The sequence below is a fragment of the Motacilla alba genome, chromosome 2, assembly GCF_015832195.1.
Source record: "Motacilla alba alba isolate MOTALB_02 chromosome 2, Motacilla_alba_V1.0_pri, whole genome shotgun sequence".
Taxonomy (NCBI): domain Eukaryota; kingdom Metazoa; phylum Chordata; class Aves; order Passeriformes; family Motacillidae; genus Motacilla; species Motacilla alba.
This window is the reverse complement of record NC_052017.1, coordinates 78,306,873-78,320,085: the sequence shown is the minus strand read 5'-3', so window position 1 is coordinate 78,320,085 and position 13,213 is coordinate 78,306,873. Positions and strand designations below refer to the sequence as shown.

The 13,213-nt window shown below is 38.7% G+C and overlaps 1 protein-coding gene across 5 annotated transcripts in view; it reads left to right on the top strand.

The window, feature by feature from the left end:
* Positions 1-13,213, top strand: part of TRIO (trio Rho guanine nucleotide exchange factor) — a 242,903-nt gene that overhangs the window by 135,338 nt on the left and 94,352 nt on the right. For all 5 annotated transcript variants that reach the window (XM_038125615.1, XM_038125626.1, XM_038125634.1 and 2 more), the window contains exons 16-20: positions 2,269-2,388; positions 3,762-3,953; positions 4,418-4,567; positions 6,056-6,170; positions 10,531-10,646. In XM_038125615.1, the coding sequence (XP_037981543.1) occupies positions 2,269-2,388; positions 3,762-3,953; positions 4,418-4,567; positions 6,056-6,170; positions 10,531-10,646 (693 nt within the window). The remainder of the gene's footprint in view (positions 1-2,268; positions 2,389-3,761; positions 3,954-4,417; positions 4,568-6,055; positions 6,171-10,530; positions 10,647-13,213) is intronic.

Below are 13,213 nucleotides of genomic sequence, written 5' to 3'. Positions count from 1 at the left end.
CCCAGTTACACATCAGGCATGCCCTCCGTTCTACGTTGTAGACTTACTCTTTTCTACAGACTTCCAGAATTTATATAGGAGAATTCAAATACATGCTATCAGGGTGGAAAAAAACTTGTTAGCTATTGATTGTGCAGACAGAAATGGCAAAACCTGCATTAATAATACAACAATGTCACAATCTGGATAAGTGTAAGTCAGAGGGTGAGGTTGTGGTGCAGATTTGAGGGAATGGATGTTGTGTCAGGATGGCTAGACCTCAGTTGCTTCAAGCTGTCAGACATGTTAAAGTGTACTTTGGATGTAGACCCACATGTGCCTTTCAGGTTGCAAGGAACTGTGTTTTAAAACTGTGGTTTAATCCCATTTGCTTGGGTTCTGCCCATGTTTCCAGTCTGCAAGTGCAGTCATATCATCCTGATTACTTAGTGCATTAATGCTATAATTGGTAGTGTCATGTGTGGCTCACTAGATGAGAATATTTAGTGTTAAGAACTAACTGATTTGGTAGTTAATATATATTTTTAGCAGCGGTTAAAGGTCTAAATCAATTAGTAGGAAAAAGTTAGAAAAACTGGGGAAGTTCAAATCAACTGGGCCTAAAGAAATTCACTCTGGAATACTTAGAAAACTGCAATTGTTTCCAAATGTCAGGAGACTGGATGAGATTCTGGAGGCCTGAAACTCAACATCTACTTCTTAAAAGTGGAAATGGACTAGCTGAGGGAGGATTATAGGTCAGCTAGTTTAACACAGTTCCCAGGAAAAATACTGAAACAAGTAAATCATTAAACTTGAACAGTGACAAAAGGAGTAAAGGCTAACACAAGGTCAATTAATCATAGCTTTCCATTGATAAACCCCCCTTTTTTTTTATCTGACAAGGCAACAGCTCTTCTGGGAGGGGTGGAAAAGCAGTATCAAAGCTTTTAAAATATTGCAGCTCAGTCTGTCTGGCCCTGACTTACTATGAGAATGTCTTATGAAACTAAATTACCAAGAATGATAACTTGCTGAAAAAACATACTCATTAACAAAAGTTATTAAGAGAGTCAGTGGATTGGAAAACAGATTTTAAAATGAAAAAATAAATTGTATTTGTCTGTATTTTGATACTACTGGTTCACGTTCTCAATCAGAAAATCTACATGTTAGCAATTATCTATTAAATTTGAAGTTAAAAGCGGGAGCAGCTGGAAAAGGGGTTTGAGTTCATCAGAAGATGCTGGATTAGAGTTCAGAATTATCTTGATGGGTGAATGGGAGAATTGTGCTTTAAGAAGGATATGAGTTTGAATGGTGAAAAATACAGAGCATGATGTGCTCGAAAGAATAATCAGCTGAATAAATACAGGGTAATTACTGGCTGGGCAGCAGTTCCATAGAAGAGTTGTACAGATGACAGTGAATAACCTGAATTATGTCTCATTTTGCTCACTATTTGAAAAATTATGACCAAGTCATGGTTATCAACTGGAGAGTGCTCATAAAAGAACAGTGTTCTAGAAGAATAAGGTGACTGACTTCACATGGGAGAGATTGAGGAGATCAAGATCAACAAGATAAGAGGAGTCTAAAGGAGGGAATCAGATAATGCTCCTGATGGAGAGAGGAGAGGGAAAAACAAGGCTGATGCAAAGAGAAAATGTCTTTTTCTTCTTCTTCTTTTTTTTTTTTTTTTTTTTTTGGAGGGGTCTAAAAAGTTGCATGTTTCTGCTGTTGATAAGAAATGTATAAGGTGGCCTCCTGAGGCATCTGCCCAGCCATGGATTCTTCCAGTTTCACCAGACACATCAAAGAAGGCACATTCTGAAAAATTAAAATCTTCAAGCAGTTAGAAGGACACTCAATGATCACATTTTCCTCAACATTACTGTTCAAAATTAGGTGCATGCTTTTTACTAAGCTATATATCCTCAATTTGCAGTACTAACCCTGCCTTTCAGGCAACTATTACTTGTAACTTGTTCCAGCTTTTCAGGTGACAGAAACAGTATTCAGAAGCACAACCTTTTTCAGAGTATGAACTGAAGCCACAAGCCTGTAGTAGTTGACTGCAAGCTGTGACTTGTCAGCTCAGTGAAATTGTACTGAATGTCACTTGCTGTGCTTACTCAATACAAAATTCACTGTAGTATGTAATTAACAAATTATTTAGTTATCAATTCCAGGGCTGATGTGACCTTAAATGTTTTTGCCCCTACAGTGGTGCTTTTTTGCTGGTTGGCATTAGAATTGTGTATTTCATGGTCTTCTCTTTTGTTACAGGTTTTGGGCTGGATTCGAAATGGAGAGTCAATGTTAAATGCTGGGCTCATCACTGCTAGCTCTTTGCAGGAGGCAGAACAGTTACAGAGGGAGCATGAGCAGTTTCAACATGCAATAGAGGTAAAAGCACCATTTTAGTGACCATGGCCTTGTATTTACAGTTTGTGCTACAGTATTTTCAGTTTAGGAAAAGTTGTTGAACTCGTGGCAAAGAGACAAAAACACTTACTGAGAGGGTGGTTTTTGTTCTTGTTTATTTTGAAGCTGCAGTTCCAGCTGAACATATTCTCAGTGCCTTTTTGCATCTTCAAAAGGTGGTAGCTGCTCACAGCAATTTTTCTGAAAACTGTGTTTTCATTTATTATTTCTTTCCTACAACATAACCTGTAATTCTCAGTGTAAAAAATTGGGACTAAATGGACCAGAAAGTGTATATTTTGTGTATTCTGAGGTCATCCTTTAATGTTTCTATTTTTGTTTGAGAATAAGTTTCAGAGAAACTTCTATGTGGTGGTGTGTCAATCCCCCTGCCATGGCTTCAAGCTAAACTTATCTGATTGGTCATATTACTTCAAAAAAATAGGCAGGGTTCTTAAGATTGATTGAAGTGCAGTATTATTTATTTACATGCATTACTGAAGTACTCAATCATAATTATTAGCAACATTATGATTGTTTGGGTAAACTATTTTCTGAAGTACTCTGCCTTGCAGTAACTCTTTAATGTTATTTTCCTGTTTGGTAGATTTTAATGCTTCCCCTCTCTTGATTTTTTTTTTAAATTAAAGTTTGCACTGTATGCCCCCTCATTTTGAGGAGCTTTGGTAACTCTGAAGTATAAAAATTATGAGACCTCTAGGTGTTTGTCAGTTAAAGAATAAATTATGAGGAAGCTTAAAAATCTCTGTTTCCTAGGCCATTCTTTACTCAGATATAATAATACTTAGTAGTATTTAACCCCTTAATGCTTTTGTATTACTTGGTTTTTAGGCAAGTATTTCTCTGCACAGAGAAATACAGTTTAAAAAATTTGCTTACAGTCAATAGACAGTTGTCTTTTTTATTGGTCTGCACACCTGCACCTTTCTTTGCTCACTACTGTTGTGCAAAACACTGAAGTTAAAGCTGTAAAGATTGCCAGAATAAGATAGGTTTTTGTCATCTTCTTTTTTTCTCACTGTGAAGGGAAAGAAAATCAAACTGAAGTTCATAATTACGACAACATGTAATGCAGCATGGACATCACATGTAGCTTAATGCCAGACAGTTACTGTTTGTTAAGAACTGCTATTTAGTGTTGATTTGATGATAAATCTCTACAGAATTTATTTCCTTTGTATTTGCATAGAGAAGTCACACAGTATCAGACAGTCATTTTTAGTTGATGGGTGTTTGTGCGCATATAGAAGTGTCATTGACACAGTGGAAATGCGAGCCTCTGAGGTCTCCAAGTAAGTGCTCCACTGAACTCCTGACTTTTCACCTCTTGTCAGAAAACACATCAAAGTGCCCTGCAGGTTCAGCAGAAGGCAGAGGCAATGCTGCAGGCTAATCACTACGATATGGACATGATCCGGGAGTGTGCAGAGAAGGTCGCTTCCCACTGGCAACAGCTGATGCTGAAGATGGAGGATCGTCTCAAGCTTGTGAATGCCTCTGTTGCCTTCTATAAAACTTCTGAACAGGTACAGAAATGCAGAAGGTCTGCCTTGGTTAATTCCTTAGTGTGGCATAATACAGCATTACTTGAAAAAAATGATTGATGAGTTTTGGTTATGTTGACTCATTTGATGGCTAGCTCTGGTTTTTGTGTGGGAGTCTGAGAAAAATCAGCTTAATCTGCTTGTCCGCAGGAAAGTTTGGGGGGAGGTTGGCAAGGTTGCCTACTCTGCAGTCATAACTTAAGCCCATCCAGAATTATGCAGTCAGAGAGGCAGAGAAAGATGAACAATTTTAGGGACAGCCTCTGAGCACTTCCACATAAGCAGGCCAGTGCTTGCAAACCTACAGCCAGAGTATGTTGCCTTAAGTCCCAGTCAAAACTTGTCAAAACATAGTGGGTATATATAAGGGGTAGATGGGTTTTCTTTTTTTAAGGCCTGAATTTTGATTTTTTGCCTTACTGAATTTGACTTCTTTTTCTTGAAAGGTGTGCAGTGTGTTAGAAAGTCTGGAGCAAGAATATAAGCGAGAAGAAGATTGGTGTGGGGGAGCAGACAAACTGGGCCCCAACTCTGAAACAGATCACGTTACTCCCATGATAAGCAAACACCTGGAGCAGAAGGAAGCGTTTCTAAAGGTAAGGTTGGGGATTTTTTGCGGTCTCCTGTGTCTTGGGAAGCATGCAGGCAAACAGCTCTTACAGTGCTGACCTGGCTGTGGAAAGCAACAGTGCTCATTCCAAACTACAGGTATGTCCCCAACTGCAAAGATGTGGGAAGTGGTGTGTTAACTGCTTCTGACAGTGATTAAGAGAATACTGCCAAGTGCATAAAATTGTAGCCAGTTTTATAAATACATTTCCTGTTGAACTTGAGTAGATGTCAGATCTCCCAGTGTGACTGAAGAGGAATTGGAAGTCACTGCTTTGAGCAACTGTCACTCTAAAGAATGCTTAAAGGCTGCTGCTTTGGAAGAGAAGTGAAAGTCACACAGTGCCATTGCCGCCTGTGCATCAGAGCAGCTCTCAGATGTACTGGGATGACAGAGGAATACGGAAGGAGGAAATGGCTAGACAGGCATCTGGGAGTAGTTGGGTTTTGTGTAATAGTCTTCAGATAAATGAAAGATTTTTGTTCCAACTAATGTCCTAGTGAAGAGGATTATTGATCATACTGAATTAAATGTGCAGCATGTGCTTGCAGAGCAGTGTAACTAACTGTTATCAAAGGCATTTTCCAGCATCACTGACTAAGAGAATAAAACTCCTTGTTAGAAACCTTCTTGTTCTCATTATGCAGATTACAACACTCAAAAACATATTAACAGAACTCAAAGTATACAGCCTAATAGATCCTTCTGCAGCTGGCATGAATTACTAATCTTTGTTTTAAAATGGTATGAGAAATTACTTAGTTACTGTATCAAACCATTCTACCTTCGTCTAACCTTTTAAAGTAGCATTCCATAATTTGCATGTTAAAAATGAGGCAGACAGCCCATATGCAGTATTTGATATTTGTTAAGATGAAGATGACAGCTGAGCAAGCTGAGTGCTTGCAATATAGTGGCAAGGACTGAAAGCTCTCAAGGCCTTGCCTTAGTATTTTAAGAGCAGGTATTACTATTCTAGCACTTTTGGTTTCACTTTAGCAAAACATTCTCTTTTTGCTTAAAGTACTAATGGATGTTTCAGAATATGCAGGTGGGTACATAAGCATGTGGACTGTTTACACAGTAAGCAGCTTCAGGTGGCACATGGCAGATACACTAAACAAACTTCTCTGTGAGCTCTGAGTAATGCTGAAAGCCCTACAGCAGATAATTGCTTTTCAGGTTCTTCAGAAAAGAGGAATAGCATTTTATTAGTTTTTTAAATTTATTTTATTTGTGTCTGTTTATCTGCTTTGTTTTTTCTCTGCCAGGTAAGGTGTAACTGCTATTTGGCAGAATATCTATTTTAATAGTTGGGTTGGCTTGGCTTACTGATAGAAAAGATTTAACATGTAATGCTTTCCAAAACTGAAGAGGGTGACAAATGTACAAAAAGAGAGTTAGGAAGATCTTTAATTTCTTCTGCATGTTGATTCGTGCATCTTCAAATAAGGTTGTACCTCTGACTCTCTAGGCCTGTACACTGGCTCGGAGGAATGCTGATGTCTTCCTGAAATACCTGCACAGGAACAGTGTCAACATGCCAGGGATGGTGACACACATCAAAGCACCTGAACAGCAAGTGAAAAGTAAGGGGCTTCTTGTTCTCTTTCTTCTCACAAGAATGTGATCATCATGTGCTGTGTTGTGTGTGGGGATAGGGTAGTGAAGCTTGCCCAGGTGGAAAGAGTTCTGTCAGGCTTAACAGGAAACAAATTGCTTGCACACTTTGAAGGTGCTGACAGTCTTCAAAGTCTACTATACTCAAATGGAGTTCCTTGGAATTCTTGTATCTGCTACTTACACCTAATCTTCTTTCTATTTGAGACCCAAAAGTGTTGCTATTATTGAGACAATGAGGTATAAACTTCCACATGATAATGTTTGGTCTGAAGCCAAATGGGGGCTGATCAGTGTAAGCTCATTCAATGTGTTGGTGTCAAGCATTCTGCAAGTTCCCTGGGAGTGCCAGAGTGATATGAGGTTATTGCTTGTATGATGCCCTTGAGCTCTTCAGATAGTTTGAATCAGTGTTGAGGAACTTCATGAAGTATGGGGTAACTTACATCATGTTTAAACTGGATGTGTAGCTACTACAGGTAGTAGCTGAAGTAAAGCTGGAAAGAGCTACTACATGAGGCTTGGCTTTTGCTAACATTAATAATACGTAGTACAGCTTTAAGGAGTAATAAACACTCTAGGGAATGGGGAGAGAGAGACCTGTAGGGCTTTGAGAGACAAAAAGTGCAAAAATAAATAGGGTATGCATAACTGCTGGGTGTGGTAGCAGATCAGAGATCAGAGAGATTCAGAAGTAAATATTGCATTTTAATAATTTGATTGCCAGTCATATTCTGCTCTATGCATTTTGAAGCTGTGACTGACCACTCTGGCCACACTACAGTGTCAAAACCAGAGAAGTCTAATTTCTAATTAAATGCTGTTTGCACCCACCCAAAGAGGGGTTATGCATATGATGTAGCAGAGTCAAGAGGAACATGCAGTAAGTCCAGAGAAGAAGTGACAGCAAGGAAAATTCTGAATAGGAGAAAGTGTTACAGCAAGATGGATTAGAGCAGGTGGCCCAGAGAGTTAGTAGGATCCGTACCCCTAAGAATTTTTAAAACTTAGTTGAACAAGCCCCTGGAAAACTTTGAAGTTAGTGGTGCTTTGAAGAGGAGATTGAAACAGATGGCCTGCAGAGGTCACTTCCGCACTAATTTACTTGATGACTCTATTAGAAGAGGACGTGTTCACCGCTTCACTTTAAATGCAAGGGGTAAACAGCTCGTTGCTTTTCCACTGTCCCCAACATTTATAGAACTGTACAAAACAAAATCTCAATACAAATGCCAGCAGTATTAATAACTGAAGCTGACATTTGTCACTTAGTTCTTCTTTCAGTAAGAAACAAAGAAAACAGAGCAGAAGAAAGCAGGAAGTTGTAGCTACCACACTTACTGAATATTAGACAATTTTTTTTAAATTCAGTTTTGAAATCTGTATAGGAACAGTCATTCTGAGAAAGGTAAATGTGAGGAAAGACTAGAAAGATTTCTACTAATGTCTTTAAGAGTAATAATTACATATCAGAACCATAGTGTTGTGCATGTTCTGCATACATTTAAAATTCTGGATGAGTGATGCATGCTTAAAAAGCAACAAAAAAACAAGAAAAATCCCCAAGTAGAAAAAAATAAGCTGTTCCCTCCATAAACCATGAGTTGAGATAGAGCTAGTGGAGACTCCTTCCTGTTAGATCTCAATGGTGTGGTGGTAGCTGACTAAATGATAAAAAAGTTCACTCTGTCCTTCCTGTTCAAATATGCATGTCAAGGAAAAAAAGAGATCTCCTTTCACCTCTTTTCTGAATCAAGAAAAAAATGGCGTGTTTATTTTAGTGAAAGAGAGGTTGCATATGTTCTAATAGAGCATTACATTACTCAGATGCTTGAGACTGGCATACTGCAATCAGTATATAGTTTATTAATTAATGCCTTAAAAACTTGAGTAACCTTTGAGTTCCTGCAGAACTGCTGAACATTTTTCAAAAACCTCATTCAGTGGCATACTTGATCCTTATTCCCAGATGCAGATTTAGTTATCTGGAAAAGTGATACCTTAATCTAGGCAAAGTTTAGCTAAGCATATGCTTCATGGGGAACAGGAATTACAGTGGTACTGAACTCTGAGAGGTGTCCTTATGTCCCTGCATACCAGTGTAAATAATTTCTGTGATATGCAGGTAAGGGTACCCAATCATTGTCTCACTTAGGAAGGAGCTGTGGCCTAAAACTGTGCTGTGGCAGGTGGATTGAGTTGGTGACAATTCCTGTAAACTCAGAAATGAGAGCATCTTCATCTTTGTTTCTGCTGCTAAGCCTGTGTGCGTCTGTGTTACTGGTCTCTGCTGCACAGGCTCTGCAACTGAGCGCAGTTCGGGAACTGGTCCAGTGGTGCTTATATTTTTAGATAGGTTGATAGAAGGATGCATAGAGACAGCTGAGAGCTCTTTGAGCCTGGAGAAGAAGCTGAAAGTTAGGGATCAATCCTAACAAATGTTGGAATCAAAGTAAATAACAACAACAGGGACTGTAGTTCAGGTGGCTTGAGATGCAGAGATGCTTTTCCAAACCTAGTATTAAATATTGATGTTCTATAACTTCCTCAGAGTAGTTTATAGAATATTTTTTTCTCCTCTTTGTCAGTCCAATAAATTAATGGCACTAACACTAACAGTGCCCAGCCAAGTATCTCTCACTGCCTTGCCATCTGTATCGTGTCCTCACAGAACAAATGCTGTTCCAATTTGCTAAATTCACCTCACTTGCTCTTTGTCAGAACTACTTTGCTTGCGTCACTATCAAGATGTCTCTTTTTATGTGGTGTGTCCAGTTGGGTGTGTTGCATTGTATAATGATAATTGTGTCCCACCCACTCCACCTCCCTGCCTTCTGAAATCTGGCATATGCTCTGAGCAAGTGTTTTGGAGGTGACATAAGGCAGAAATTAAACTGAAAAAGCAGGGGAGGCTCACAGCAGATCAGCTCATAGCTTGGCATATGAAGGGAGCCTGACCAGAAGAAAATAAAACCTTGGCCACAGTGACCACATTCCAACCAAAAGCAAATTCTGGGTGATCTCAGCACCCTGTGGCAAGTGGGAATATGGTGCTTGTAAGCAGAATGATGTTGGCAGTGATGCAGACAGGTTTCATAATCCTCAGGGAGGCTGTGACAAGTGGTTATGTTTGATCCCAGATCTCTGATGAGGTAGACAAAGATGCATTTCCCCCCAGGCTTCCTGTTATTTGAGCTTCTCTTGTCAAACTGTTTCTTGGAGTTGTTAGCTTTTGGGATGTAAAGCATGGGGGACCTGCACAGTGGGAGAGCAGAATGCAGAGACTTTAAGATGCCTAGCACCTGCTAGCCTTCACTCGTAATTATGGATTATGGAAAATAATCAGCTCTGGGTATAAATAGAAAAGCAAGTAGTGTTGGTGTAAAGAATAAGACTTGTTTGTGGTCTCTTCTGCTTCTGCTGGACCGCTCTTTTGGCTCTGTGCAATTGGAACAGAATCATCTGGTGGAGACATTGAGTGTCCCCATTCCCCTGTGCTCAGCTTGCCCTCCCAGGTTTGCAGTAGCTACAAAGTCAAGTAGGGCTGCTGCTCTGGAAGCAGCAGTGGGTAAAGTGAGCTTCACAGGAAACTGCTAGAATTTCTTTTTTTAGTGGAAAAACCATAAGCATTAAAGAAGATAAGGTCTTCTGCATATTGTAAGCACAAGGTCCTTGCTAGGAAGAATTTAAAATTGGATGTGAGTTTTCTGATACTCAGGAGTAACAAACTGTGGAGTTAATTATTTGATTACCTGGAAGTTCTGTCAAGGTTTGGTGAACGTTCATATTTAACAAGTCAGCTTACTCTTATTCATATTTAACAGGTCAGCTTACTTATGCTGCATTTGATCTTGTGGTTACCTGAGGTTGTACATTTGTTCATCTGTATTAAATCATTAAAATACTTTATAGGAGACTGATATATTAAAAATTCCCTTTTTTTTTACTTCAATATAATATGTTAAGCATGTTGTGATTACTTTTACATGCTTATTCTTTCTGAGGAATCCCCATCAAGTGCCATCTTTATCAGCCTACATTTTCAGTCCTGCTATAAGCAGTGGCAGTCTCCTTGTGAAAAATATTTGCAAGGAAAAAAGCATGTGAGTAGTAAGTTTTAATTGCATCTCTAGTTTCTTTAACCAGTAGTTCTGTAAGTCATGAAAAAGGAACACTCTGTGTTTCATTAATATCAGGAAAAAAGCAAAGCAAAGACTAACAGAAAGAGCAAGTGTCTAGTAAATTCTACAATGTAAAGTACTTTATTACTCTGATTTTAGTGTGATATTTTAGATTTGGTTGTCATAAGCTCTGTTTTCATTTCTTCAGATATCTTGAATGAACTCTTCCAGAGGGAGAACCGTGTGCTGCATTATTGGACCATGCGTAAAAGGCGTCTCGATCAATGCCAACAATATGTGGTGTTTGAAAGAAGTGCCAAACAGGTGAGGGTTTCATAAGAAAATCCTCTTTGGTGTGATCGGGACTTGATATACACTGTCTTCTCACAATAACAAATTTGTCATTCACTTCAGTATTTCAAATGGTTGAAACATCAGAAGGATAGAAGTAGCAAATTGAATTCTTTGCCTCCCCTTCAGTACAGAACAACTAAGTACCGTGAGGCAGTGTGTCTGGAACTGTTGTAACTTAAAGGTGATGTTTTGCTTCTGCCAGCTTCATCTGGTACTGGCAAATCTAATTTCTGCAAGCTTGTGTTTGACAAATTGTTATGCTTGTTAACTTTTACACACACACCTAATTTGTCTGGGGAAATTACAGGCAGCAGCATTTTTCTCAGATGTTGGAAGAAAAATATCTAATTAAGTTGATTGGCAGTTCTAGAAATCTGACAAGTTGGATAACTCATTAAACAATAATAACTGAATTACTTTGGTTTTTCAATTCTTTGTATTTGGTTTCATGGTTTCCTGCATGATAGATCCACCTCTTGGTATTTTGTTGAGTTTATCAGTCTGAAAAGAACTATTAAGTAACTACCACACATGCAAAAAAAATCTCCTTCACTAATCAAAACACATGCCTTAAAAATAAGTAGGGGGTTCAAGGCAGAAGTGATAAGTAGATTGATCTTGATGGTTTTTTAGATGTAAGTAAGTAGATTGTTCTTGATGGTTTATTAGTTGTTTTGGTTTTGTTTTTTTTTAACTGGTTATAAGACAAAGAAAGGAAGCTATCTGTTCCTGTTCTGCAGAAAATGACACAATGCCCATAGTGTAAAATATAGTCAGATCCTCTTGAAAGGGCTCAAAATCCTAATCTTTTTTATTTCTTTCTGACAGCTAATTTAGACAAAAGTTTAAATACTATTGGTCTGGTTTGCTCTCTTGAAAGAATTCTCAAGTCTGCCTTTCATGCTTTCACAACGAAATTAATGCAAGACGCATCTTGGAGTGAATTTGAAGTCTGATACTTCTTTAAAACAGCAGCACCATCCCTTCCCTGCCCCCCTGCCCTCGCCTCCCCACCCTACTTTTGAATAACCTTAATTTAAACCTCTGACAAGCACATGATCTACTTGTTTTTGTGTAGAGATTACTAACCAACAGTAAAACACTGGAGATAAAGACCTGTCAGCATTTTCATTGTAAATCCCATTTTTCAGCAATCACCAGTTCAGTCATCAAAAAGCAAACCGAACCAAACCATATATGGGACTCCACAGCGATTAGCCAAAAACATGGAAGTGTTGCTGTCTTCATTTAGATGTCTTTCTGGAATTTGGAAGAACCTGTTCTTTGTGTTTTCAGAACTTGATGCCCTTGTGATGGAAAAGATACCATACCAATTTGCAAGAACAGTGGTAGATTCTCAAATCCTTTCAGAGTTAAGGGCTTGCCTCATCTGTAAACTGATTCCTCCAGTTCTTGTAGTGATACCTCAGGTGAAATGAAAGCTGATCTAAACTGTAGGAGTTGAGATCAAGTCGAACTTTCTGTCATACTGTTCATCTAGAGAGCTGCCAGCAAGTTAGGAAAAGACAACATTTCATTCTCATGGCGGGGGGATTGGAACTACATGATCTTTAAGTTCTCTTCCAATCAAAACCATTCTGTGATTTGGGGAAGGGCAGCTTTTTGTTTATCATTCATTCCCACTAAAAAAGGCAGAGAAGTATTAAATGTTGTTGGTAATATCGTACCCATGCTGTGCCCGTCCATATCAGTGTTCACTTGGAAAGATTGACATTAGAATGACAACATGTGTCATGGAGGTGGTTGGTTTTGAAATGTTGCCTTTTTGACAGAAGTCCAACAATTGTTCCATCAGCAACTTTTAAAATTATAGGACCATCTCATCAGGCTTGCACCTGCATTAGTATGTGACTAAGAAAATGGCATCTTGGCATCCACATTCGGTGTTGAATTTTGAAGGCTTTCTACTCATTTCAGGTTTTACACCAAGAAGGAAAAGCATTGAAGTGGAAGTAAGGGAATCAACATTGTTTCATCACAGCTTTGATGAGCTTAAATCATTGGTGAAATTATAATACAGACAGTGCCTTTTCTGATTCAGTGTAAGGATATGTGCATGAAAGATACATATCTACTCTCCACCAAGATAAATTTTTTCCTGTTCTTGCTAGTGTGGATAGATAGCACTCATAATTTCAGTTCATTCTTTCAAGGGAAGGGTGAGGACCCCACCAGCATTCTACTACTTTTTCTCATGGGTTATTAAATTTTTGGCTAGTGTTCTGTGTATTTACTGAAGATACAGAAGCTACACATGCATTTAGTAATAAGGTAGTTCTAAGCAAGCTGTATAAAACTCTTTGAACATCTGCTATTGGCTTATTCAGAAACGAGAAGTTTCTAAGCTCCCATCTCTCTGCCTGCTGCTGTAGGAAGCCTGTATTGAGAGCTGCAGAACAGTTGTCAGTTAGATTTTCACTGTTATGCAGCAGTTGGAGACAACTCTTGCTTTTTCCAGGAGCCAGAGATTCCTCATGACCACTGAGTTATGCTTAAAAGGGCAGCAGGTAATGTAG